The 19,545-nt window shown below is 39.7% G+C and overlaps 2 protein-coding genes across 6 annotated transcripts; one reads left to right on the top strand and one right to left on the bottom strand.

The window, feature by feature from the left end:
* Positions 1-403: 403 nt before the first annotated feature.
* Positions 404-10,958, bottom strand: LOC121367361 (60S ribosomal protein L6-like). Of its 4 annotated transcripts, none has more exons than XM_041491485.1 (6): positions 10,917-10,958; positions 9,584-9,733; positions 8,592-8,732; positions 3,101-3,149; positions 2,301-2,485; positions 404-604 (listed from the first exon to the last, which is right to left on the bottom strand). In XM_041491485.1, exons 1-6 carry the CDS (start codon positions 10,941-10,943, stop codon positions 443-445), a joined length of 714 nt encoding a protein of 237 aa, XP_041347419.1. In that variant the 5' UTR covers positions 10,944-10,958; the 3' UTR covers positions 404-442. The 4 variants fall into 4 exon arrangements, with proteins under 4 accessions (XP_041347419.1, XP_041347418.1, XP_041347420.1 ...); XM_041491484.1 differs by lacking the exon at positions 10,917-10,958 and adding an exon at positions 10,327-10,408; XM_041491486.1 differs by lacking the exon at positions 10,917-10,958 and adding an exon at positions 10,265-10,297.
* On the top strand, positions 10,734-19,279 carry LOC121367362. 2 transcript variants are annotated; one of them, XM_041491489.1, is made up of 8 exons: positions 10,734-10,767; positions 11,329-11,405; positions 12,555-12,625; positions 12,969-13,088; positions 14,452-14,509; positions 15,109-15,157; positions 17,623-17,782; positions 18,368-19,279. In XM_041491489.1, the coding sequence occupies exons 1-8, from the start codon at positions 10,749-10,751 to the stop codon at positions 18,429-18,431; spliced, it is 618 nt and encodes a 205-aa protein (XP_041347423.1). In that variant the 5' UTR covers positions 10,734-10,748; the 3' UTR covers positions 18,432-19,279. The 2 variants fall into 2 exon arrangements, with proteins under 2 accessions (XP_041347423.1, XP_041347422.1); XM_041491488.1 differs by lacking the exon at positions 10,734-10,767 and adding an exon at positions 11,090-11,229.
* The last annotated feature ends 266 nt before the right edge of the window (positions 19,280-19,545 follow it).

Raw genomic sequence — 19,545 nt, 5'->3', positions numbered from 1 at the left:
CACAGCAGTTAAAGCACAGTTAGACGTCCCATTTTACTAGCAATCCGCTACCAAAACCACAATTACACACGCAGAAACACACAATCAAATCCTGTTGATGGAAAGCAGGCCTTACCTAGTCGGCCCGGATTACCTGGTCAAAAAATATGGTTGAACAAATTTGATCAACTATGTTCATCTAGTCTCCAGTATCCCATGCTATTGGGTTTGTCCCATTCAATGTGGAGATTCCGATGGTTCATCTTGTATGATGCAATGTAATGAAGCCATGGCAAAAGTATTTTAAAATACAATGCCGAGGCATTTCATTTTGCTTTGACAATGTTGTTAATTACAAGGGATGTTAATGGTTTTTTAAAATCTAAAACAGTATTAACGTGAAAAAGGAACACATTCACGACTCCACGTTTTTTTGTTTTATTTTACAGTTCAGATTTGACATTTAGAAGAGCATTTTGTGAGGATATTCTCGGTTCTTCAACGAGAACATTGCTCCGAGGTATCCGAAAATCAATTTCTTGTCTTTGTGTTTGCGCACGACGTCGAGAATTTGTTTATCTACCTCCACCTGATCCTCCTTCCGCTCATCTGACACTGTATAGACCTGAAAAACATTCACTGGACACTGTATAGACCTGAAAAACATTCACTGGACACTGTATAGACCTGAAAAACATTCACTGGACACTGTATAGACCTGGAAAACATTCACTGGACAGTTATAGACCTGAAAAACATTCACTGGACACTGTATAGACCTGAAAAACATTCCCTGGACAGTTATAGACCTGAAAAACAATCATCAGACAGTTATAGACCTGAAAAACATTCACTGGACACTGTATAGACTTGGAAAACATTCCCTGGACAGTTATAGACCTGAAAAACAATCATCAGACAGTTATAGACCTGAAAAACATTCACTGCACACTGTATAGACCTGAAAAACATTCATTGGACACTGTATAGACCTGAAAAACATTCACTGGACACTGTATAGACTTGGAAAACATTCCCTGGACAGTTATAGACCTGAAAAACAATCATCAGACAGTTATAGACCTGAAAAACATTCACTGGACACTGTATAGACCTGGAAAACATTCACTGGACAGTTGTAGACCTGAAAAACAATCATCAGACAGTTATAGACCTGAAAAACATTCACTGGACACTGTATAGACCTGGAAAACATTCATCGGACAGTTGTAGACCTCAAAAACATTCACTGGACACTGTATAGACCTGGAAAACATTCATTGGACATATATAGACCTGGAAAACATTCATCGGACACTTGTTATAGACCTGAAAAACATTCATCGGACACTGTACAGACCTGGAAAACATTCATCGGACACTGTATAGAGACCTGAAAAACATTCATCCCACACTGTTATAGACCTGAAAAACATTCATCCCACACTGTTATAGACCTGAAAAACATTCATCGGACACTGTACAGACCTGAAAAACATTCATCGGACACTGTATAGACCTGAAATACATTCATCGGACACTGTATAGACCTGAAAAACATACATTATGTTTATTAATTTTACACAAAGCAATTTACATTTGTAATCACGCATTAACTATTTGCTCTAGATGTTTAATAAAACACTGATCAGAAGGTCTGACAAACATGCCACTGAAAACAACTAAGGAAAGAAATCTGAAAGACCGTTCTGCGTGGACCCCGGACCATTCCTATTTAATAAAGGTCCTAATATAGGTTTAAAGGTCCTAATATAGGTTTATGCCTGTCAAACCAATCCCCACCTGTAGCCGCCATGTAAAATACAGAATATTGTTTAACCAAGTAAATAAAACGACCTTCTGTACAGTTCACTGAACCATTCCTGTTAATTAAATGACTATAGTGATAGACGTTGCTCAGTTTGCACACTTCAATATTTGTCATCCTCGTAACTTGAATCAGAGGGATGCAATGTAACCCCCACTACTAAAAGCAAACTGGGACTTTATATGTACTTTCCATAGCATGTACAACAGGCTTTGCTACTCCATAAAGGACTCGATGAATGGTAAACGGCTAAATGATCCACCTTGGGCTACAGGTCTCATGGGGTGGGGTTCTCAGACAAATACAAAGACGGGTGAGGGATGGGCATGTTAATAATTATGCCCTTGAAAGAACAAATATTCTGCAGATTTTTGTTTTTTTAAAGTTACAAAACAAATTCAGTTCCTGAAATAAAATACTAACTATAGAATAAATCAGTTTTTGAAATAAATATGAATATATTAGGCCACAAAAAAGAAAACACAAGCCGTACCTCTTTCTTTGTATCGAAGATTTCACCTTCTGTGTGTTTTGGTCTGCGAAGCTTCTTTCTGCGGAAATAATCGTCATTCAGTCTCTCTGGCAGTTTGAGGCCCTTGATGTCGAGACGAGTGCGGGTAGCTATCACATAGCGCTGGTTTATTCTCCGCAGAGGACAGCCATTCAAGTGGAATGGTCCTGCAAGAACAAACACTCAGATTAAATAGTTGGAAAAATTATTCTAAATATATATCAAGTCAAAGAAAAGACTTAATATTTAAACAATTTGGTGGTTATTGTTTAAATACAAAACAGAAAGAATGACTCTGGAAATATTTCAATTTAATAACAGGTTCCAAACTCGTATTCTGGAACAAAAGCAAGCGATAAAGAGTTGGACATGTGATCCATTTAGTAGAGCCCAAAGGAAATCCAACCTCTTAAAATGTTTATTCCTAGTTGATGTCACAAAATAACCACGGAGATGTAAACCCAGCGGAGGATGATGGGATGTTGAAAGTGATGCACACTGTCCTAAGATCTATATTGTCAACACCATCCCACGACTCGTAAAACAACCATAATGACCAGTCCAACATGTAGCATGCTTATACTCAACATTAAAAAGTCACAGTATTACACGTTGATTAAAATGATCTTTTAGTGTTTTTCTATATTTTTTTATATTGTTTCAGTGGTTATGTGCAAAATACACTATAAGATCAACTAAAGTGGTAAAAACGTTCAACACTGGTACATTCTGACGGGTGAGTGGTGCGTTTTAATTTAGATGTTCCCATTTTACTGATATACCTGTGACAAGCAAAAGTCCTGTTTTCAACTGTTTCAGAAATACAACCCTCTGCAAAAAAAGGAAAAAAGGTATTACACAAAGTTTTATTTGAAAACTGTTGTAAAATCAGGTCAGCTTCAGGTTGGTTTATAAATGATTCCACTAAAAATACAACGGAACTTTACAAATGTATGTTGATGCAGATGATGTTTGCACCTAATCAATGAATCCACTTGAGTAAAGAACCGAGGTTTTCTGTTTTTATTACGTACACTGGCAGAAAGCCTGTTAAATATTTCAATAACACGAGCCGGGTGGCTGAATTGTTAGTAATTCTAGCATAGGTGTGTAATTTAAGATGTTTATGAAACTAGTGTAGTGATAAAGCCTAATTTAAAAAAATCTTCATCTTGACCTTTTAAAAATAATACTCATGACATTACAAAACACTTCTGTTCTTAGCTAAGTTTTGTGATATTTCAACTTTGAAAAGTCAGCAGCCAGTAAAATGCAGAGTTATTACTGACACTGTTTACAACTGTCGCAAATGAAAAGAATGATAATGGATGATAAAAAGAATACCCCCTTCGTGTCTTGTGACCGGTAGGGAACTAATACGACAGCACCACAGAATGAGCGATACCCACCTTCCCCTAGTGTCTGCCTGGACCGGTACGGAACTAATAATGACAGCACCACAGAACGAGAGATACCCACCTTCCCCTAGTGTCTGCCTGGACCGGTAGTAAACTAATAATGACAGCACCACAGAACCAGAGATACCCACATTCCCCTAGTGTCTGCCTGGACCGGTAGTGAACTAATAATGACAGCACCACAGAATGAGCGACACCCACCTTCCCCTTGTGTCTGCCTGAACCGGTAGGGAACTAATAATGACAGCACCACAGAACGAGCGATACCCACCTTCCCCTAGTGTCTGCCTGAACCGGTAGTAAACTAATAATGACAGCACCACAGAACGAGAGATACCCACATTCCCCTAGTGTCTGCCTGGACCGGTAGTGAACTAATAATGACAGCACCACAGAATGAGCGACACCCACCTTCCCCTTGTGTCTGCCTGAACCGGTAGGGAACTAATAATGACAGCACCACAGAACGAGAGATACCCACCTTCCCCTAGTGTCTGCCTGGACCAGTAGGGAACTAATAATGACAGCACCACAGAACGAGAGATACCCACCTTCCCCTAGTGTCTGCCTGGACCGGTAGGGAACTAATAATGACAGCACCACAGAACGAGCGACACCCACCTTCCCCTTGTGTCAGAGTGCCTGAACCGGTAGGGAACTAACCTTCCCCTTGTGTCTGCCTGAACCGGTAGGGAACTAATAATGACAGCACCACAGAACGAGCGACACCCACCTTCCCCTTGTGTCAGAGTTCGACAAATCCGCTAGCCCGACGCCCGTGGCTAGTGGTTTTTAAGTTCGGGCTAGTGAGAAACGCAAAACCACTAGCCCCTGCGGGCTAGTGGTTTCCCCCCTCGTCATCGCTCGATCGTGGGTTTTTTGTTTTCTTTCATTCTTTTTCTCTCGGCTGAAATTTCGTTTAATAAATTTGATTGTGACGTTTGTCATCGAATAATATCAACAACGCAATGAGTATATAATAATAATCCACTTGAGCTAGGTCTGCAAACTGCAGTAACATGCTATCTCTACATCGTCACAGTTACAGCATGCATTGTTTACCTTTCCCTTTCAAGTTTCTGGCACAGGAAATAAAGTCTAATGACATGCGTGTTTTGATTGGTTAGACACGTCACGTGGTCGTTAATCGCGCACATGTTTTAGGCTAAGAACTTGGAAATCATCAATCGCGACGACATGTTAATCTCAATCAAGTAAACCCCAGCCATGCTTTGAATTTCAGTGTTTGTTTTATTTACCTATTGTTTTTTTAATTTAACACTTCGCTAACATGTGGTTATCGGCAATCAGGAAAACAATTTACTTTAATGGTAACCGCATATGCAATGACTCGGCTTGGCCTATTACGTGTAGCGGTTTGGATAAAACGTCACAGCTGCCAATACAAGATAATACCTAAACGGATTAGATGTCGCCGTTATATTCTTTTCATATCGGTCTGACACGGGATAATGCCCTGTATTTGGCATCACCGTTCCTGGCGACACTGTCGTACCCTCATTTAAATTTAATTATTTTGATAGTGTTTTTAGATACCAACCAAGAGTTTGCTCAATTAATTTTCCCGGGGGGGAGCAAAAACAAAAACGGGACAATGACGATGGATCACACTTGACAAAAGACAAAACGTACGACACGACAAAAAACTGAAAGTTACAACATGATTTAAGTGTTTGTTTTATTTTACTGTTATACTCGTAAATATGTAATGTTACAAAAATTATATAAAAATCCAGTTATAATTGATCAGGAATTTGGGCTAGTGCTTTATCTTGGTGGGCTAGTGGTTTTCACAAACCCACTAGCCCTGTGGCTAGTGACTTTTCAAAATATTTGTCATACTCTGCCTTGTGTCAGCCTGGGACCGGTAATGGACTAATAATGACAGCATAACAGAACGAGCGACACCCACCTTCTCCTTGTGTCAGCCTGGGACCGGTAATGGACTAATAATGACAGCACCACAGAACGAGCGACACCCACCTTCCCCTTGTGTCAGCCTTGACCGGTAGTGAACTAATAATGACAGCACCACAGAACGAGCGACACCCACCTTCCCCTTGTGTCAGCCTTGACCGGTAGTGAACTAATAATGACAGCACCACAGAACGAGCGACACCCACCTTCCCCTTGTGTCAGCCTGGGACCGGTAATGGACTAATAATGACAGCACCACAGAACGAGCGATACCCACCTTCCCCTAGTGTCTGCCTTGACCGGTAGTGAACTAATAATGACAGCACCACAGAACGAGCGACACCCACCTTCCCCTTGTGTCTGCCTTGACCGGTAGTGAACTAATAATGACAGCACCACAGAACGAGCGATACCCACCTTCCCCTAGTGTCTGCCTGAACCGGTAGGGGACTAATATGACAGCACCACAGAACGAGCGACACCCACCTTCCCCTTGTGTCAGCCTGGGACCGGTAATGGACTAATAATGACAGCACCACAGAACGAGCGACACCCACCTTCCCTTTGTGTCAGCCTGGGACCGGTAATGGACTAATAATGACAGCACCACAGAACGAGCGATACCCACCTTCCCCTAGTGTCTGCTTGAACCGGTAGGGGACTAATATAACAGCACCACAGAACGAGCGACACCCACCTTCCCCTTGTGTCTGCCTTGACCGGTAGTGAACTAATAATGACAGCACCACAGAACGAGCGACACCCACCTTCCCCTTGTGTCAGCCTGGGACCGGTAATGGACTAATAATGACAGCACCACAGAACGAGCGACACCCACCTTCCCTTTGTGTCAGCCTGGGACCGGTAATGGACTAATAATGACAGCACCACAGAACGAGCGATACCCACCTTCCCCTAGTGTCTGCTTGAACCGGTAGGGGACTAATATAACAGCACCACAGAACGAGCGACACCCACCTTCCCCTTGTGTCTGCCTGGACCGGTAGTTAACTAATAATGACAGCACCACAGAATGAGCGACACCCACCTTCCCCTTGTGTCTGCCTGAACCGGTAGTTAACTAATAATGACAGCACCACAGAACGAGCGACACCCACCTTCCCCTTGTGTCTGCCTGAACCGGTAGTGAACTAATAATGACAGCACCACAGAACGAGCGATACCCACTTTCCCCTAGTGTCTGCCTGGACCGGTAGTGAACTAATAATGACAGCACCACAGAACGAGCGATACCTACCTTCCCCTAGTGTCTGCCTGAACCGGTAGGGGACTAATATGACAGCACCACAGAACGAGCGACACCCACCTTCCCCTTGTGTCTGCCTTGACCGGTAGTGAACTAATAATGACAGCACCACAGAACGAGCGATACCCACCTTCCCCTAGTGTCTGCCTGAACCGGTAGGGGACTAATAATGACAGCACCACAGAATGAGCGACACCCACCTTCCCCTTGTGTCTGCCTGAACCGGTAGGGAACTAATAATGACAGCACCACAGAACGAGCGACATCCACCTTCCCCTTGTGTCAGCCTGGGACCGGTAATGGACTAATAATGACAGCACCACAGAACGAGCGACACCCACCTTCCCTTTGTGTCAGCCTGGGACCGGTAATGGACTAATAATGACAGCACCACAGAACGAGCGATACCCACCTTCCCCTAGTGTCTGCTTGAACCGGTAGGGGACTAATATAACAGCACCACAGAACGAGCGACACCCACCTTCCCCTTGTGTCTGCCTGGACCGGTAGTTAACTAATAATGACAGCACCACAGAATGAGCGACACCCACCTTCCCCTTGTGTCTGCCTGAACCGGTAGTTAACTAATAATGACAGCACCACAGAACGAGCGACACCCACCTTCCCCTTGTGTCTGCCTGAACCGGTAGTGAACTAATAATGACAGCACCACAGAACGAGCGATACCCACTTTCCCCTAGTGTCTGCCTGGACCGGTAGTGAACTAATAATGACAGCACCACAGAACGAGCGATACCCACCTTCCCCTAGTGTCTGCCTGAACCGGTAGGGGACTAATATGACAGCACCACAGAACGAGCGACACCCACCTTCCCCTTGTGTCTGCCTTGACCGGTAGTGAACTAATAATGACAGCACCACAGAACGAGCAATACCCACCTTCCCCTAGTGTCTGCCTGAACCGGTAGGGGACTAATAATGACAGCACCACAGAATGAGCAACACCCACCTTCCCCTTGTGTCTGCCTGAACCGGTAGGGAACTAATAATGACAGCACCACAGAACGAGCGACACCCACCTTCCCCTTGTGTCTGCCTGAACTGGTAGGGAACTAATGACAGCACCACAGAACGAGCGACACCCACCTTCCCCTTGTGTCTGCCTGAACTGGTAGGGAACTAATGACAGCACCACAGAACGAGCGACACCCACCTTCCCCTTGTGTCTGCCTGGACCGGTAGGGAACTAATGACAGCACCACAGAACGAGCGACACCCACCTTCCCCTTGTGTCTGCCTGAACCAGTAAGGACTAATAATGACAGCACCACAGAACGAGCGACACCCACCTTCCCCTTGTGTCTGCCTGAACCGGTAGGGGACTAATATGACAGCACCACAGAACGAGCGACACCCACCTTCCCCTTGTGTCTGCCTGAACCAGTAGGGGACTAATATGACAGCACCACAGAACAAGCGACACCCACCTTCCCCGTGTGTCTGCCTGAACCAGTACGGGACTAATAATGACAGAACGAGCGACACCCACCTTCCCCTTGTGTCTGCCTGGACCAGTAGTGAACTAATAATGACAGCGCCACAGAACGAGCGACACCCACCTTCCCCTCGTGTCTGCCTGGACCGGTAGGAAACTAATAATGACAGCGCTACAGAACGAGCGATACCCACCTTCCCCTTGTGTCTGCCTGCCACGATGATGACGATGGTTCCGGGAGTTATGGATGATCGCAGTTTGTGATGATGTTTGCTGAACGGCTTCTTGCGGGACTTCAGTTTACGGGGTTTGTCTTCTGTCGGGTAAAACCTGGGCTGAAATAGACAAAAATACAACAATTAACACAAGAACAATACTATCAACAATATGAAAATTTAAAATAAAAATACAATGACCTATTAAAATTACAAAGTCAAGTTGATAAACGTTGTGCCCAAAATAATCACGCCCAAATTTAGTACAAACATCAAAATATTCACCTCAAAACCACTGAAATGTTACGTTTAATTACATCAAAATATTCACCTCAAAACCACTGAAATGTTTCGTTTAATTACATCAAAATATTCACCTCAAACCCACTGAAATGTTTCGTTTAATTACATTAAAATATTCACCTCAAGCCCACTGAAATGTTTCGTTTAATTACATTAAAATATTCACCTCAAGCCCACTGAAATGTTACGTTTAATTACATCAAAATATTCACCTCAAAACCACTGAAATGTTTCGTTTAATTACATCAAAATATTCACCTCAAAACCACTGAAATGTTTCGTTTAATTACATCAAAATATTCACCTCAAAACCACTGAAATGTTACGTTTAATTACATTAAAATAACTTTAAATGCAATTTTGAATGCTGACAACTCTCCATCAGCTGTTAATGACTACTGAGCTAAAACGACCTTCCTGCGCTCAAAAAAGACAACTTCCTGTCGTGTCCAACTTAGTGAGATCTAAAGCCCTGGATACTATGTAATTTTTCTTTAAATATAACAAAAAATAAATTCTAAAATAAGGTTCAGTAAAACATTCAATTAGATTTTAAAAAAAGGTTATCCATTAATTCAGCTGATCAAAATCAAATTCTGTTAGAGCTTTTAAAGGCCGGTCACACGCCAGGTGACCTACAAGACAAGAGTACAAGTTTCAAAGTTTACCAGCCGTTTGATGCGGACTAATCGTTTGCCTCCGTTCTTATCTCCGCCGATCTCTTTCTCCATCATCAGTTTGGGAGTCGTCTTCTTCGCCGCCACCTGCGGCTTCCTCACCTTCTTCCGCTTCGGCTTTGGGTTCACTTTGGCACCCATCTGAACAAAATAATTATCTTTACTAAACGCAAATTATATACAAATCAAACTAATAATCAAGTAAAGATAAAAATGACAGGTAACAGAATGAAAGGTTTTGAAGATTCTGGACAAGAAGTTAAAGTTTGTTTTGTTTAATGAGACCACTAGAGCAGAACGATTTATTAATCATCAGCTATTGGATGTCAAACATTTGGTAATTTTTACATAGTCTTAGAGAGGCAACCCACTCTATTTTACCATTAGTAGCAAGGGATCTAAGATATGCACCATCAGGATAACACATACTTAGACCTTTGATATTGAAACAGTTGTGGTATACTGGCTGGAACAAAATGGACAGAATGAATGTTTAATGACATCCCTGCACAAAAATACACATTGGCTATTGGGCGTCAAAAAAGGCAAGTTTATGAAAATATTATTTACACAATTATGTAAAACCAGTGTAAAGAGCTGTTGGGAAAAGTATAAATACAATACAAATATCAAGGTTAAGTATATTTTAAAACTTTGTATAGAAATCAATACACAGTAACCAAGATGCATCCCAGTGACAGATTGTGGAGACGAACCCACTATGTGATCCTCACCATACGTTCAAGTACAGCATCAAAAGATATAAATTGCATGGTTTTGCAATTGCACACACTGCAGAAAACCTGCTAATATATATATTTTTTTATCCTGTGGATATTTTATGTATCTAAAAAACAAAACTAATTTCTGGTACTCAAATGCAACAGCATTTACCTCAATTGGCTAAAATCTTTATTTTTCAGTACACTAGGGCAAGACTTCCGAACGTTCCAGCATTCAGGCTTAGGGTTAAGGTCAGTGATACTATTAGCATGAACGCTGGAACAGTCTTTCCCTCCAGTGTATTAGGCTTTAACGGTGTGTTGTCTCTGTGACAAAACCTATTTTGCAGCACACACACAACCCACACCAAAACTTGAAAAACATTCTCACCACTTTGGATTGAGAATATAAGCCTAACTGAAATAGCCCGATTATGCCATCACTAACTGCAGGTACTAAAAATTATATCACTATAGTTGTTTTATGTTTAAGCATTTTTAAAGTAAGGATATATTGTACTTTCTTTATTGGTTTTCACAAATATCGTCACCAATGCATGCAAAAGATGGAATAGTATTTTATAATAGTGAAAATGTATTACATCTGAAAATAACCGACTTTTAATCATTTAGAAAAACAATATTTAATTATTTATCAGTTTATTATTTTAAATAATATAGAAAGATGTCTTTGCTATTGCAAGATAATTCCCGATTTAGATCAACCCATGTATATAACATACTTCGGTCACTCTGTTCTAAAAGGAAAAGGAAGTGACGAGCAGCACACCAAAGGGAAGATAACCGATATCTAAATATATCGCGAGCATTATTAGCATTGTTATTTGTTGTTAAAACATTAATTTTTCTAATTTTAAAAACAGCATTTGTATCACATGATGATGCCAGTTGCTGGTAAATATAGAATTAGTATTAAAATTAATACTTTTGTTTGTATTGCTTCTGTAACCATTACCAATGAATGATGTTTTAATTTATTATTTTTGTTTTCAGAGGGTTTTCAAGAGCATCAAATAGACTACAAACAGAAGTACAAAACTTTGAAGAAGAAACTTAGATTGCTTGTTTATGTAAGTTGTTTGATGCATATGTTATCATAGGAGTGAGAAGCAGGGAAGTTGGTAGCCGGATTACTCTGACTGTAAGAGAGCTACCGGTACGCGGTAGACGGACATTTGGACAGTTATAATTATGTGTTGTTATTCGCTCTTATTACAGTCAGAGACCAAGCTATATAATTTTCTTTCAATAGGTGCCCACCAAAAAGTAGTCAAAGATTTCCCACAACAATCCTATGTTTGACGTCAAATACATTTACATTGATAATTTTCGCTACGCCGCGATATAGGTTGGCGAACTTAGAATTCTGCTGTCCGGAGTTTGCAGAAGCTTAACTGAATGTAGGTGCTGTCAGGTTTGTTTCTGTAGTGTGTGTATTAGTGATTAATATCTGGATTTTTTAAAAATCAAGGAACTCAAAAATTATCGATGAAAATGTATTTGACATCAAACATAGGATTGTTGTGGTATTAGAGTGGAAATCTAAGTATATCTAAGGTATGTGCAGTCCTGTGCTTGCTGTCAATGGAAAACTGCTGCAGGTTCCTTCTAAGACTATAAGTGAGAATTACCAAATATTTGACATCCAATAGCTGATGATTAATAAATGAATGTTCTCCAGTGGTATTGTTAAACATAAAAAAAACTTTAACATTTAAAATATTTTTGTTATATTTTATTTTGCTTAAACCTAAAATATCAGTGGGAAGAAACTTTATTTATGGTTATATGGCGCCGGACATGGTTAAGGCCCACACAGATATTGAGGGAGAAGACCCGCTGTCGCCACTTCATGGGCTACTCTTTTCGATTAGCAGCAAGGGATCTTTTATATGCACCATCCCATAGACAGGATAGCACATACCACGACCGTTGATGTACCAGTCATGGTGCACTGGCTGGAACAAGAAATGTATTAGCGAGAAATACAGTTATTAAAATGTAAGTTCAATGCAAGGTTTAGGTAAGATCAGGTTACACAATATAATTCTTATAATTGAAGTACTAGTATGAACAATTTCCTGTCATCTAAGATTTTAAAATATTGTTTTTCGAGCTTAAACCCTGCATGCATATAGTTAAAAAAAAATTGTGACAACATTGTTATGTAAAGTGTATTTATAACATTTGTCTTACTGTTGTCATTTTGCTACTTCCAGGAACAGGAATGTTTTCTAGAAGAACTCCGAAAGGCTCAAAGGAAACTTCTAAAAGTGACTAGAGACAGAAGGTAACATGCATGGCTTGTTAATTCAAGGTTCACATAGATCATCATGCAAATCCTGAGAAGTAACACAGTCAGCATATGTCATGCATGGTTTTATCCTATATGCAAATATGTTTTGTGGAAAGGTAGAAGATAAATAATATTTGATAAATAATATATAAGAGAACCAACACTGGAAATTAATTTCTTTTAGCCAAGTAAAGAAAAACAAATGAAATAAAAAATGATAAAAAATTCAGTAATGGTGCAAATTATAATAACCAATCTGTAACAAAATGAGCAACTGTTTAACACGCTTATATGATGAGTCTGAAATTGTACGTTTTGTTTGTTTTTTTTTCTTCAGTTTTTTGTTAGACCGACTCTTACAGTATGAGAAGGTGACGGATTCATCGGGGGACAGCGACGCGACGGCGTCCAGTGACAGCGATGCAGACGGCCACAAAGATGGAGTTTCCAGTAAAAAGTAACATAATTGTGTTTGAAAACTTGGAGATTGATTTACATGATAACAATACACTGTTCACACAGACCTTTCCATTTAGAAATAGCATGAGGACAATCCATTTAGAAATAGCATGAGGACAATCCATTTAGAAATAGCATGAGGACAATCCATTTAGAAATAGCATGAGGACAATCCATTTCTCTCCAGATAGTAATTCCAGGTGAGAAAGTTTGAATGAGGATATTTCCACTCATCTAAAAATAGGCACTATAAAATGTAATAATGAAACAAATGATAAAAAGGCAAGTGCAAAAACACTGACCACTTTCGATCTTTGAGTGAGAACGGGATGAGTCGCTGCTCACCTGTCATAGATGGGCCTGGAATTTGTTAGGTCTGAGAGGTCATAGGCATTATTTCTCAGATAATAAATAAATAATACTCTGTCAACACCAACATTGAATTTTTCTAATATTTAAAGTCCAATTTCAGAGTGAGTGATAGTTTAAAAATATTTACTCTAATGAAACACACTTTGTTTAAAGCAGTAAAAAAGTTATACGACTGAAAAATCTGAAAGTATACTGTATATATACTGAAAAATCTGAAAGTATACTGTATATATACTGAAAAATCTGAAAGTATACTGTATATATACTGAAAAATCTGAAAGTATACTGTATATATACTGAAAAATCTGAAAGTATACTGTATATATACTGAAAAATCTGAAAGTATACTGTATATATACTGAAAAATCTGAAAGTATACTGTATATATACTGAAAAATCTGAAAGTATACTGTATATATAATGAAAAATCTGAAAGTATACTGTATATATAATGAAAAATCTGAAAGTATACTGTATATATACTGAAAAATCTGAAAGTATACTGTATATATACTGAAAAATCTGAAAGTATACTGTATATATAATGAAAAATCTGAAAGTATACCGTATATATACTGAAAAATCTGAAAGTATACCGTATATATACTGAAAAATCTGAAAGTATACTGTATATATACTGAAAAATCTGAAAGTATACTGTATATATACTGAAAAATCTGAAAGTATACTGTATATATACTGAAAAATCTGAAAGTATACTGTATATATACTGAAAAATCTGAAAGTATACTGTATAATCTGAAAGTATACCGTATATATAATGAAAAATCTGAAAGTATACCGTATATATACTGAAAAATCTGAAAGTATACCGTATATATACTGAAAAATCTGAAAGTATACCGTATATATACTGAAAAATCTGAAAGTATACCGTATATATACTGAAAAATCTGAAAGTATACTGTATATATACTGAAACATTCACAACATTTCTGTAATTCTCAGATAATGTATTTTTATTGTAGAAGAAAGGCTGGCAGTTCAGGAGATTTAGGACATATGATTTCAGGAGTAGGTCGAATGGTGAGTTCTTACATGAATTGTAATGATGTGTTTGTTAGATACTTTAACTTTAATTGTATTTTAATTGCCAAGAAATCTTAGAGTACTAGCAGATTGGTTACAGGACAGTAGAAATAAAGATTTCAGTGCTCATCTGTACATTTGTCCTGGGAGTCGCACATTTATTGTCACATTTTGACCATCAGTTATGTTTGAGAAACATTTTATCAATTACAATGTTTTACTCTTTGTTCTCTGATCTTCTTTTTGTATTCCTTTTACTGTTTCTTTAGCAGACATACCGGGCCGAATTTACGAAGCCTGTTTTTCTTAAACGTAGGTGTTTAAGATTGAAACATGGATGTAGTGACACACATGTAAGTCTAAAATAGGCTTTGTAAATGCGGCCAACTATGTTTCAGTAATTCTTCTTCCACATTTCCTTAATTTACAGTTCTCGTCTATTTTGTTTTCATGGCCAACAACGTTCAATACTTATTAAAATCACAAAGTGATCTAACTTTTAATGAATAATGTTACCTTCCAACTAACTATCATTCTCTTCTTAGATGTACTGAAGTAAAAATGGCTGAATTTGTCTAATGTTTAGATCTGTTTAGTCCTCAGATGGTGTGAAAAAGAAGAAATCTTCACTTAAGAAGTCCAAAGGTGAGTGCTACTTAAATTAGGAACTGAAGCATGTCTGTACTAAACATTAGATATGGTAAATTGTAAAGAATATGTCTAAAACTTTGAATTTATTAAAACTCACATTTGTCTTACCTCTAGAGAAAACTATGGAGCATTAAGTGTTTATTAAAACTCACATTTGTCTTACCTCTAGAGAAAACTATCGAGCATTAATTGTTTTCTGCTTCATGGGGTGGGCTAAGTATCCTGATGTTGCCAACTGTTTAAAAAAGAAATTGTGTACTTAGCTTTTGATGTGAAATGATTGTCGATGACCCGGCAGTGGGTGATACTACTTACACACACACATGCACACGCACACATGCGCATACACACACACACGCACACACTTGCAGACCTGTTTAATAAAATTTGAGTAACAAATAAAAGTTGGTCAGTACCTTCTTGGTGTGACATTCTTTCCCTGGGGTCCGATAAACAACTTGATTGTTGTTACAGGTCACAAGTCGGGTGGTGTGGTGACAGTGGTAACCCTGGGGGCAGATAAGTAACTTGATTGTTATTACAAGTCACAAGTCAGGGTGGGGTGGGGGTGGTGACAGATAAATAACTTGATTGTTGTCACAAGTCACAAGTCGGGGTGGGGTGGGGGTGGTGACAGATAAATAACTTGATTGTTGTTACAGGTGACAAGTCAGGGGTGGGGGTGGTGACAATGGTAACCCTGGGGGCAGATAAATAACTTGATTGTTGTTACAGGTCACAAGTCGGAGGGGTGGTGACAGATAAATAACTTGATTGTTGTTACAGGTCACAAGTCGGGGTGGGGTGGGGGTGGTGACAGATAAATAACTTGATTGTTGTCACAAGTCGGGGTGGGGTGGGGGTGGTGACAAATAAATAACTTGATTGTTGTTACAGGTCACAAGTCGGAGGTGGGGGTGGTGACAGTGGTAACCCTGGGGGCAGATAAATAACTTGATTGTTGTTACAAGTCACATGTCGGGGTGGGGTGGGTGTGGTGACAAATAAATAACTTGATTGTTGTTACAAGTCACATGTCGGGGTGGGGTGGGGGTGGTGACAGATAAATAACTTGATTGTTGTTACAAGTCACAAGTCGGGGTGGGGGTGGTGACAGATAAATAACTTGATTGTTGTCACAAGTCGGAGGGGTGGTGACAGATAAATAACTTGATTGTTGTTACAAGTCACAAGTCAGGGTGGGGTGGGGGTGGTGACAGATAAATAACTTGATTGTTGTTACAGGTCACAAGTCGGGGGTGGGTGGTGGTGACAGTGGTAACCCTGGGGGCAGATAAATAACTTGATTGTTGTTACAAGTCACATGTCGGGGTGGGATGGGGGTGGTGACAGATAAATAACTTGATTGTTGTTACAGGTCACAAGTCGGGGGTGGGTGGTGGTGACAGTGGTAACCATGGGGGCAGATAAATAACTTGATTGTTGTTGCAAGTCAAAAGTCGGAGGGGTGGTGACAGATAAATAACTTGATTGTTGTTACAAGTCACAAGTTGGGGTGGGGGGTGGGGGGGGTGACAGATAAATAACTTGATTGTTGTTACAGGTCACAAGTAGGAGGGGTGGTGACAGATAAATAACTTGATTGTTGTTACAGGTCACAAGTAGGAGGGGTGGTGACAGATAAATAACTTGATTGTTGTTACAAGTCACAAGTCAGGGGGTGGGGGGGGGTGGTGGTGACAGATAAATAACTTGATTGTTGTTACAGGTCACAAATCAGGGGTGGGGGTGGTGACAGTGGTAACCATGGGGGCAGATAAATAGCTTGATTGTTGTTACAGGTCACAAGTCGGGGTGGGGTGGGGGTGGTGACAGATAAATAACTTGATTGTTGTTACAAGTCACAAGTCGGGGTGGGGTGGGGGTGGTGACAGATAAATAACTTGATTGTTGTTACAGGTCACAAGTCGGGGTGGGGTGGGGGTGGTGACAGATAAATAACTTGATTGTTGTTACAGGTCACAAGTCGGAGGGGTGGTGACAGATAAATAACTTGATTGTTGTTACAGGTCACAAGTCGGGGTGGGGTGGGGGTGGTGACAGATAAATAACTTGATTGTTGTTACAGGTCACAAGTCGAGGGTGGGGGTGGTGACAGTGGTAACCCCTGGGGACAGATAAATAACTTGATTGTTGTTACAGGTCACAAGTCGGGGGTGGGTGGTGGTGACAGTGGTAACCCCTGGGGACAGATAAATAACTTGATTTTTGTTACAGGTCACAAGTCGAGGGTGGGGGTGGTGACAGTGGTAACCCCTGGGGACAGATAAATAACTTGATTGTTGTTACAAGATACAAATCAGGGGGTGGGGGTGGTGACAGATAAATAACTTTATTGTTGTTACAGGTCACACGTTGGGGGTGGGGGGTGCTGACAGTGGTAACCCCGGGGGACAGATAAACAACTGGTCAGATAAATAACTTGATTGTTGTTACAGGTCACAAGTCGGGGGGTGACAGTGGGAACCCTGGAGGGCAGATGACAAGGGAGGAGCTGGAGCGACACCTAGAGTCACGACAACATTCTTTTGGAATTGAGAAAACTCCAACACTTCTACCGATGGAAATCTTCAGCAACGACAACTCTAACCCAGACAGGTGAATTAATTTGATTTACAACTGAATGTTGGATGACACCGCAATATCAAGACAAAATAATTGAAAATTTAATGTCAATTTCTCACCTATTTTTTTTTTTTTTTAAACAGATTTTAGCCCAAGTATATCTTTAAAGAAGAAAATAAAACATGAAAGTAGAAATTGCATGAAAGCATTCTCAGTCCAGTCCAAATTATTACCCGTATGTTTTTGCTTCTTGGGTTTCCATTTTGGGTTTTGATTAGCCGATGTATTTTTCATGCTGGGATGTCGTTAAACATTCATTCATTCATTTGATTTGAGGATGGCAACAGTATGTTCTAAGTGGTGTAAACAAAATAAATTAAATATAAAGTGAAAAAACTAACTTTTCTTAAGAAATACATTTAAGTTTCGCTCATAATGTATCTACAAATTATTGGATTTCTTAACATGTAACATACTTTTATTTTAATACATGAATTGGCAATAACACAATTTACATTCAAAGGAGTTATTAACAAGTACACACTAAAAATTAAATAGTTATACGTGACAGAGTTAAAAATACTTAGTATGTTAATGTCTAAAATTGTTTTGTTTCAGTATGAGCGACATTATAGGTGCTGAGGAAGAGGACACTGATCTTATTATTGACGTACCACACTGATATGTGAAGGTCATTCCACGTTGCTATGGAAACAGAATAGAGAGCACTATAATACTCCATAAAACAGTGTTTGTCGAACTGGCCGACCATCTTCCTAAACTCACTTAGACTTCTACTTTGATTGTTTTATATTGTGCAGATTAGTCCGATCCAATTTGTCTTATTTCACTAGCCTCGGTGATTTAGTGGTCCACCGTAACACTGGTAGGTGTTAGGTTCATGTCCCAGCACGGGCTCGGACATAAAGTGAGTTTTAACAGCTCTCTGGGGACATGAACGACCACTAGGTAATCTCTCTTCCACTACTAGTGTTCCATCCTGTACTGGACAGTCAACCAAGATAGCTTGTAGCTAGGCCAGCATTCATCAACCGTGGTTCGATGTAAAGACATTGAATAAATCTGTTTTTGTTCCATCTGACATGGACTCACATAGCATCTTAAGGTGTGTGAATTTACTCTGTTTCCAACAGCATCGAACACATCTGGAGAAAAGCTGGTATTATTGTTTTTTAACTGCTCATCCCTTCATTTTAGGGTAGATCTGACACTGGGATGTTTTTTTTACATGTCATGTGTCGGACAGGCGAACATTTAACGTATAAAACTTGCCACATCATATTTTCATGTTACGATCATCTGTCGCCAAGATTTCTTTTTTTCATGCTGCTACGATATGTGTATGTTTCATTAAAATGTATTCTTTTCTACTGCATGTTATTTTGTACATTTCTAATGATGTAAAACATTACCTGTACTGATCTACTGCATGTTATTTTGTACATTTCTAATGATGTAAAACATTACCTGTACTGATCTACTGCAAAATAAAAGCACATCTCATTTGAATGTATAGTGGCATGTTTGTACTGTTAACGAGAGACGGGATATAGCAGTGAGCTAATTGGTGTCGTAACACTCCGACCACCGTCCAAATTGGTGCTCAACAAGTGCTACATCGAATTTCATGCTACATGTTGGCCCGTCTAGAAAAGTATAAAGTATTTTTTGTGTTTTGGTAATAGTAGCCTATATGACAGTGGTTAGTTTACTCTTGCTGCCTAAATTGTCAAAATAATCCTGTTCAACACCATATACACTGATCTTTGTTTAGA

Source organism: Gigantopelta aegis, chromosome 3 (genome assembly GCF_016097555.1).
Source record: "Gigantopelta aegis isolate Gae_Host chromosome 3, Gae_host_genome, whole genome shotgun sequence".
Classification (NCBI taxonomy): Eukaryota; Metazoa; Mollusca; class Gastropoda; order Neomphalida; family Peltospiridae; genus Gigantopelta; species Gigantopelta aegis.
Note: the sequence above shows the minus strand (reverse complement) of the source record. Positions and strands in the feature narration are given on the sequence as shown.

Excerpts from the sequence above, each read along its gene's own strand:
- LOC121367361 (XM_041491484.1), bottom strand. The coding sequence starts at position 10,365 with ATGCAATTTATATCTTTTGATGCTGTACTTGAACGTATG. Across the intron at positions 3,150-8,591 it reads CAGGCAGACACAAGGGGAAG|AGGGTTGTATTTCTGAAACA; the intron begins GTGGGTATCGCT and ends CTTTTTTTGCAG. Across the intron at positions 605-2,300 it reads TCTTCGATACAAAGAAAGAG|GTCTATACAGTGTCAGATGA; the intron begins GTACGGCTTGTG and ends AATGTTTTTCAG.
- LOC121367362 (XM_041491489.1), top strand. Across the intron at positions 15,158-17,622 it reads TTCACTTAAGAAGTCCAAAG|GTCACAAGTCGGGGGGTGAC; the intron begins GTGAGTGCTACT and ends TTGTTGTTACAG. Across the intron at positions 17,783-18,367 it reads GACAACTCTAACCCAGACAG|TATGAGCGACATTATAGGTG; the intron begins GTGAATTAATTT and ends GTTTTGTTTCAG.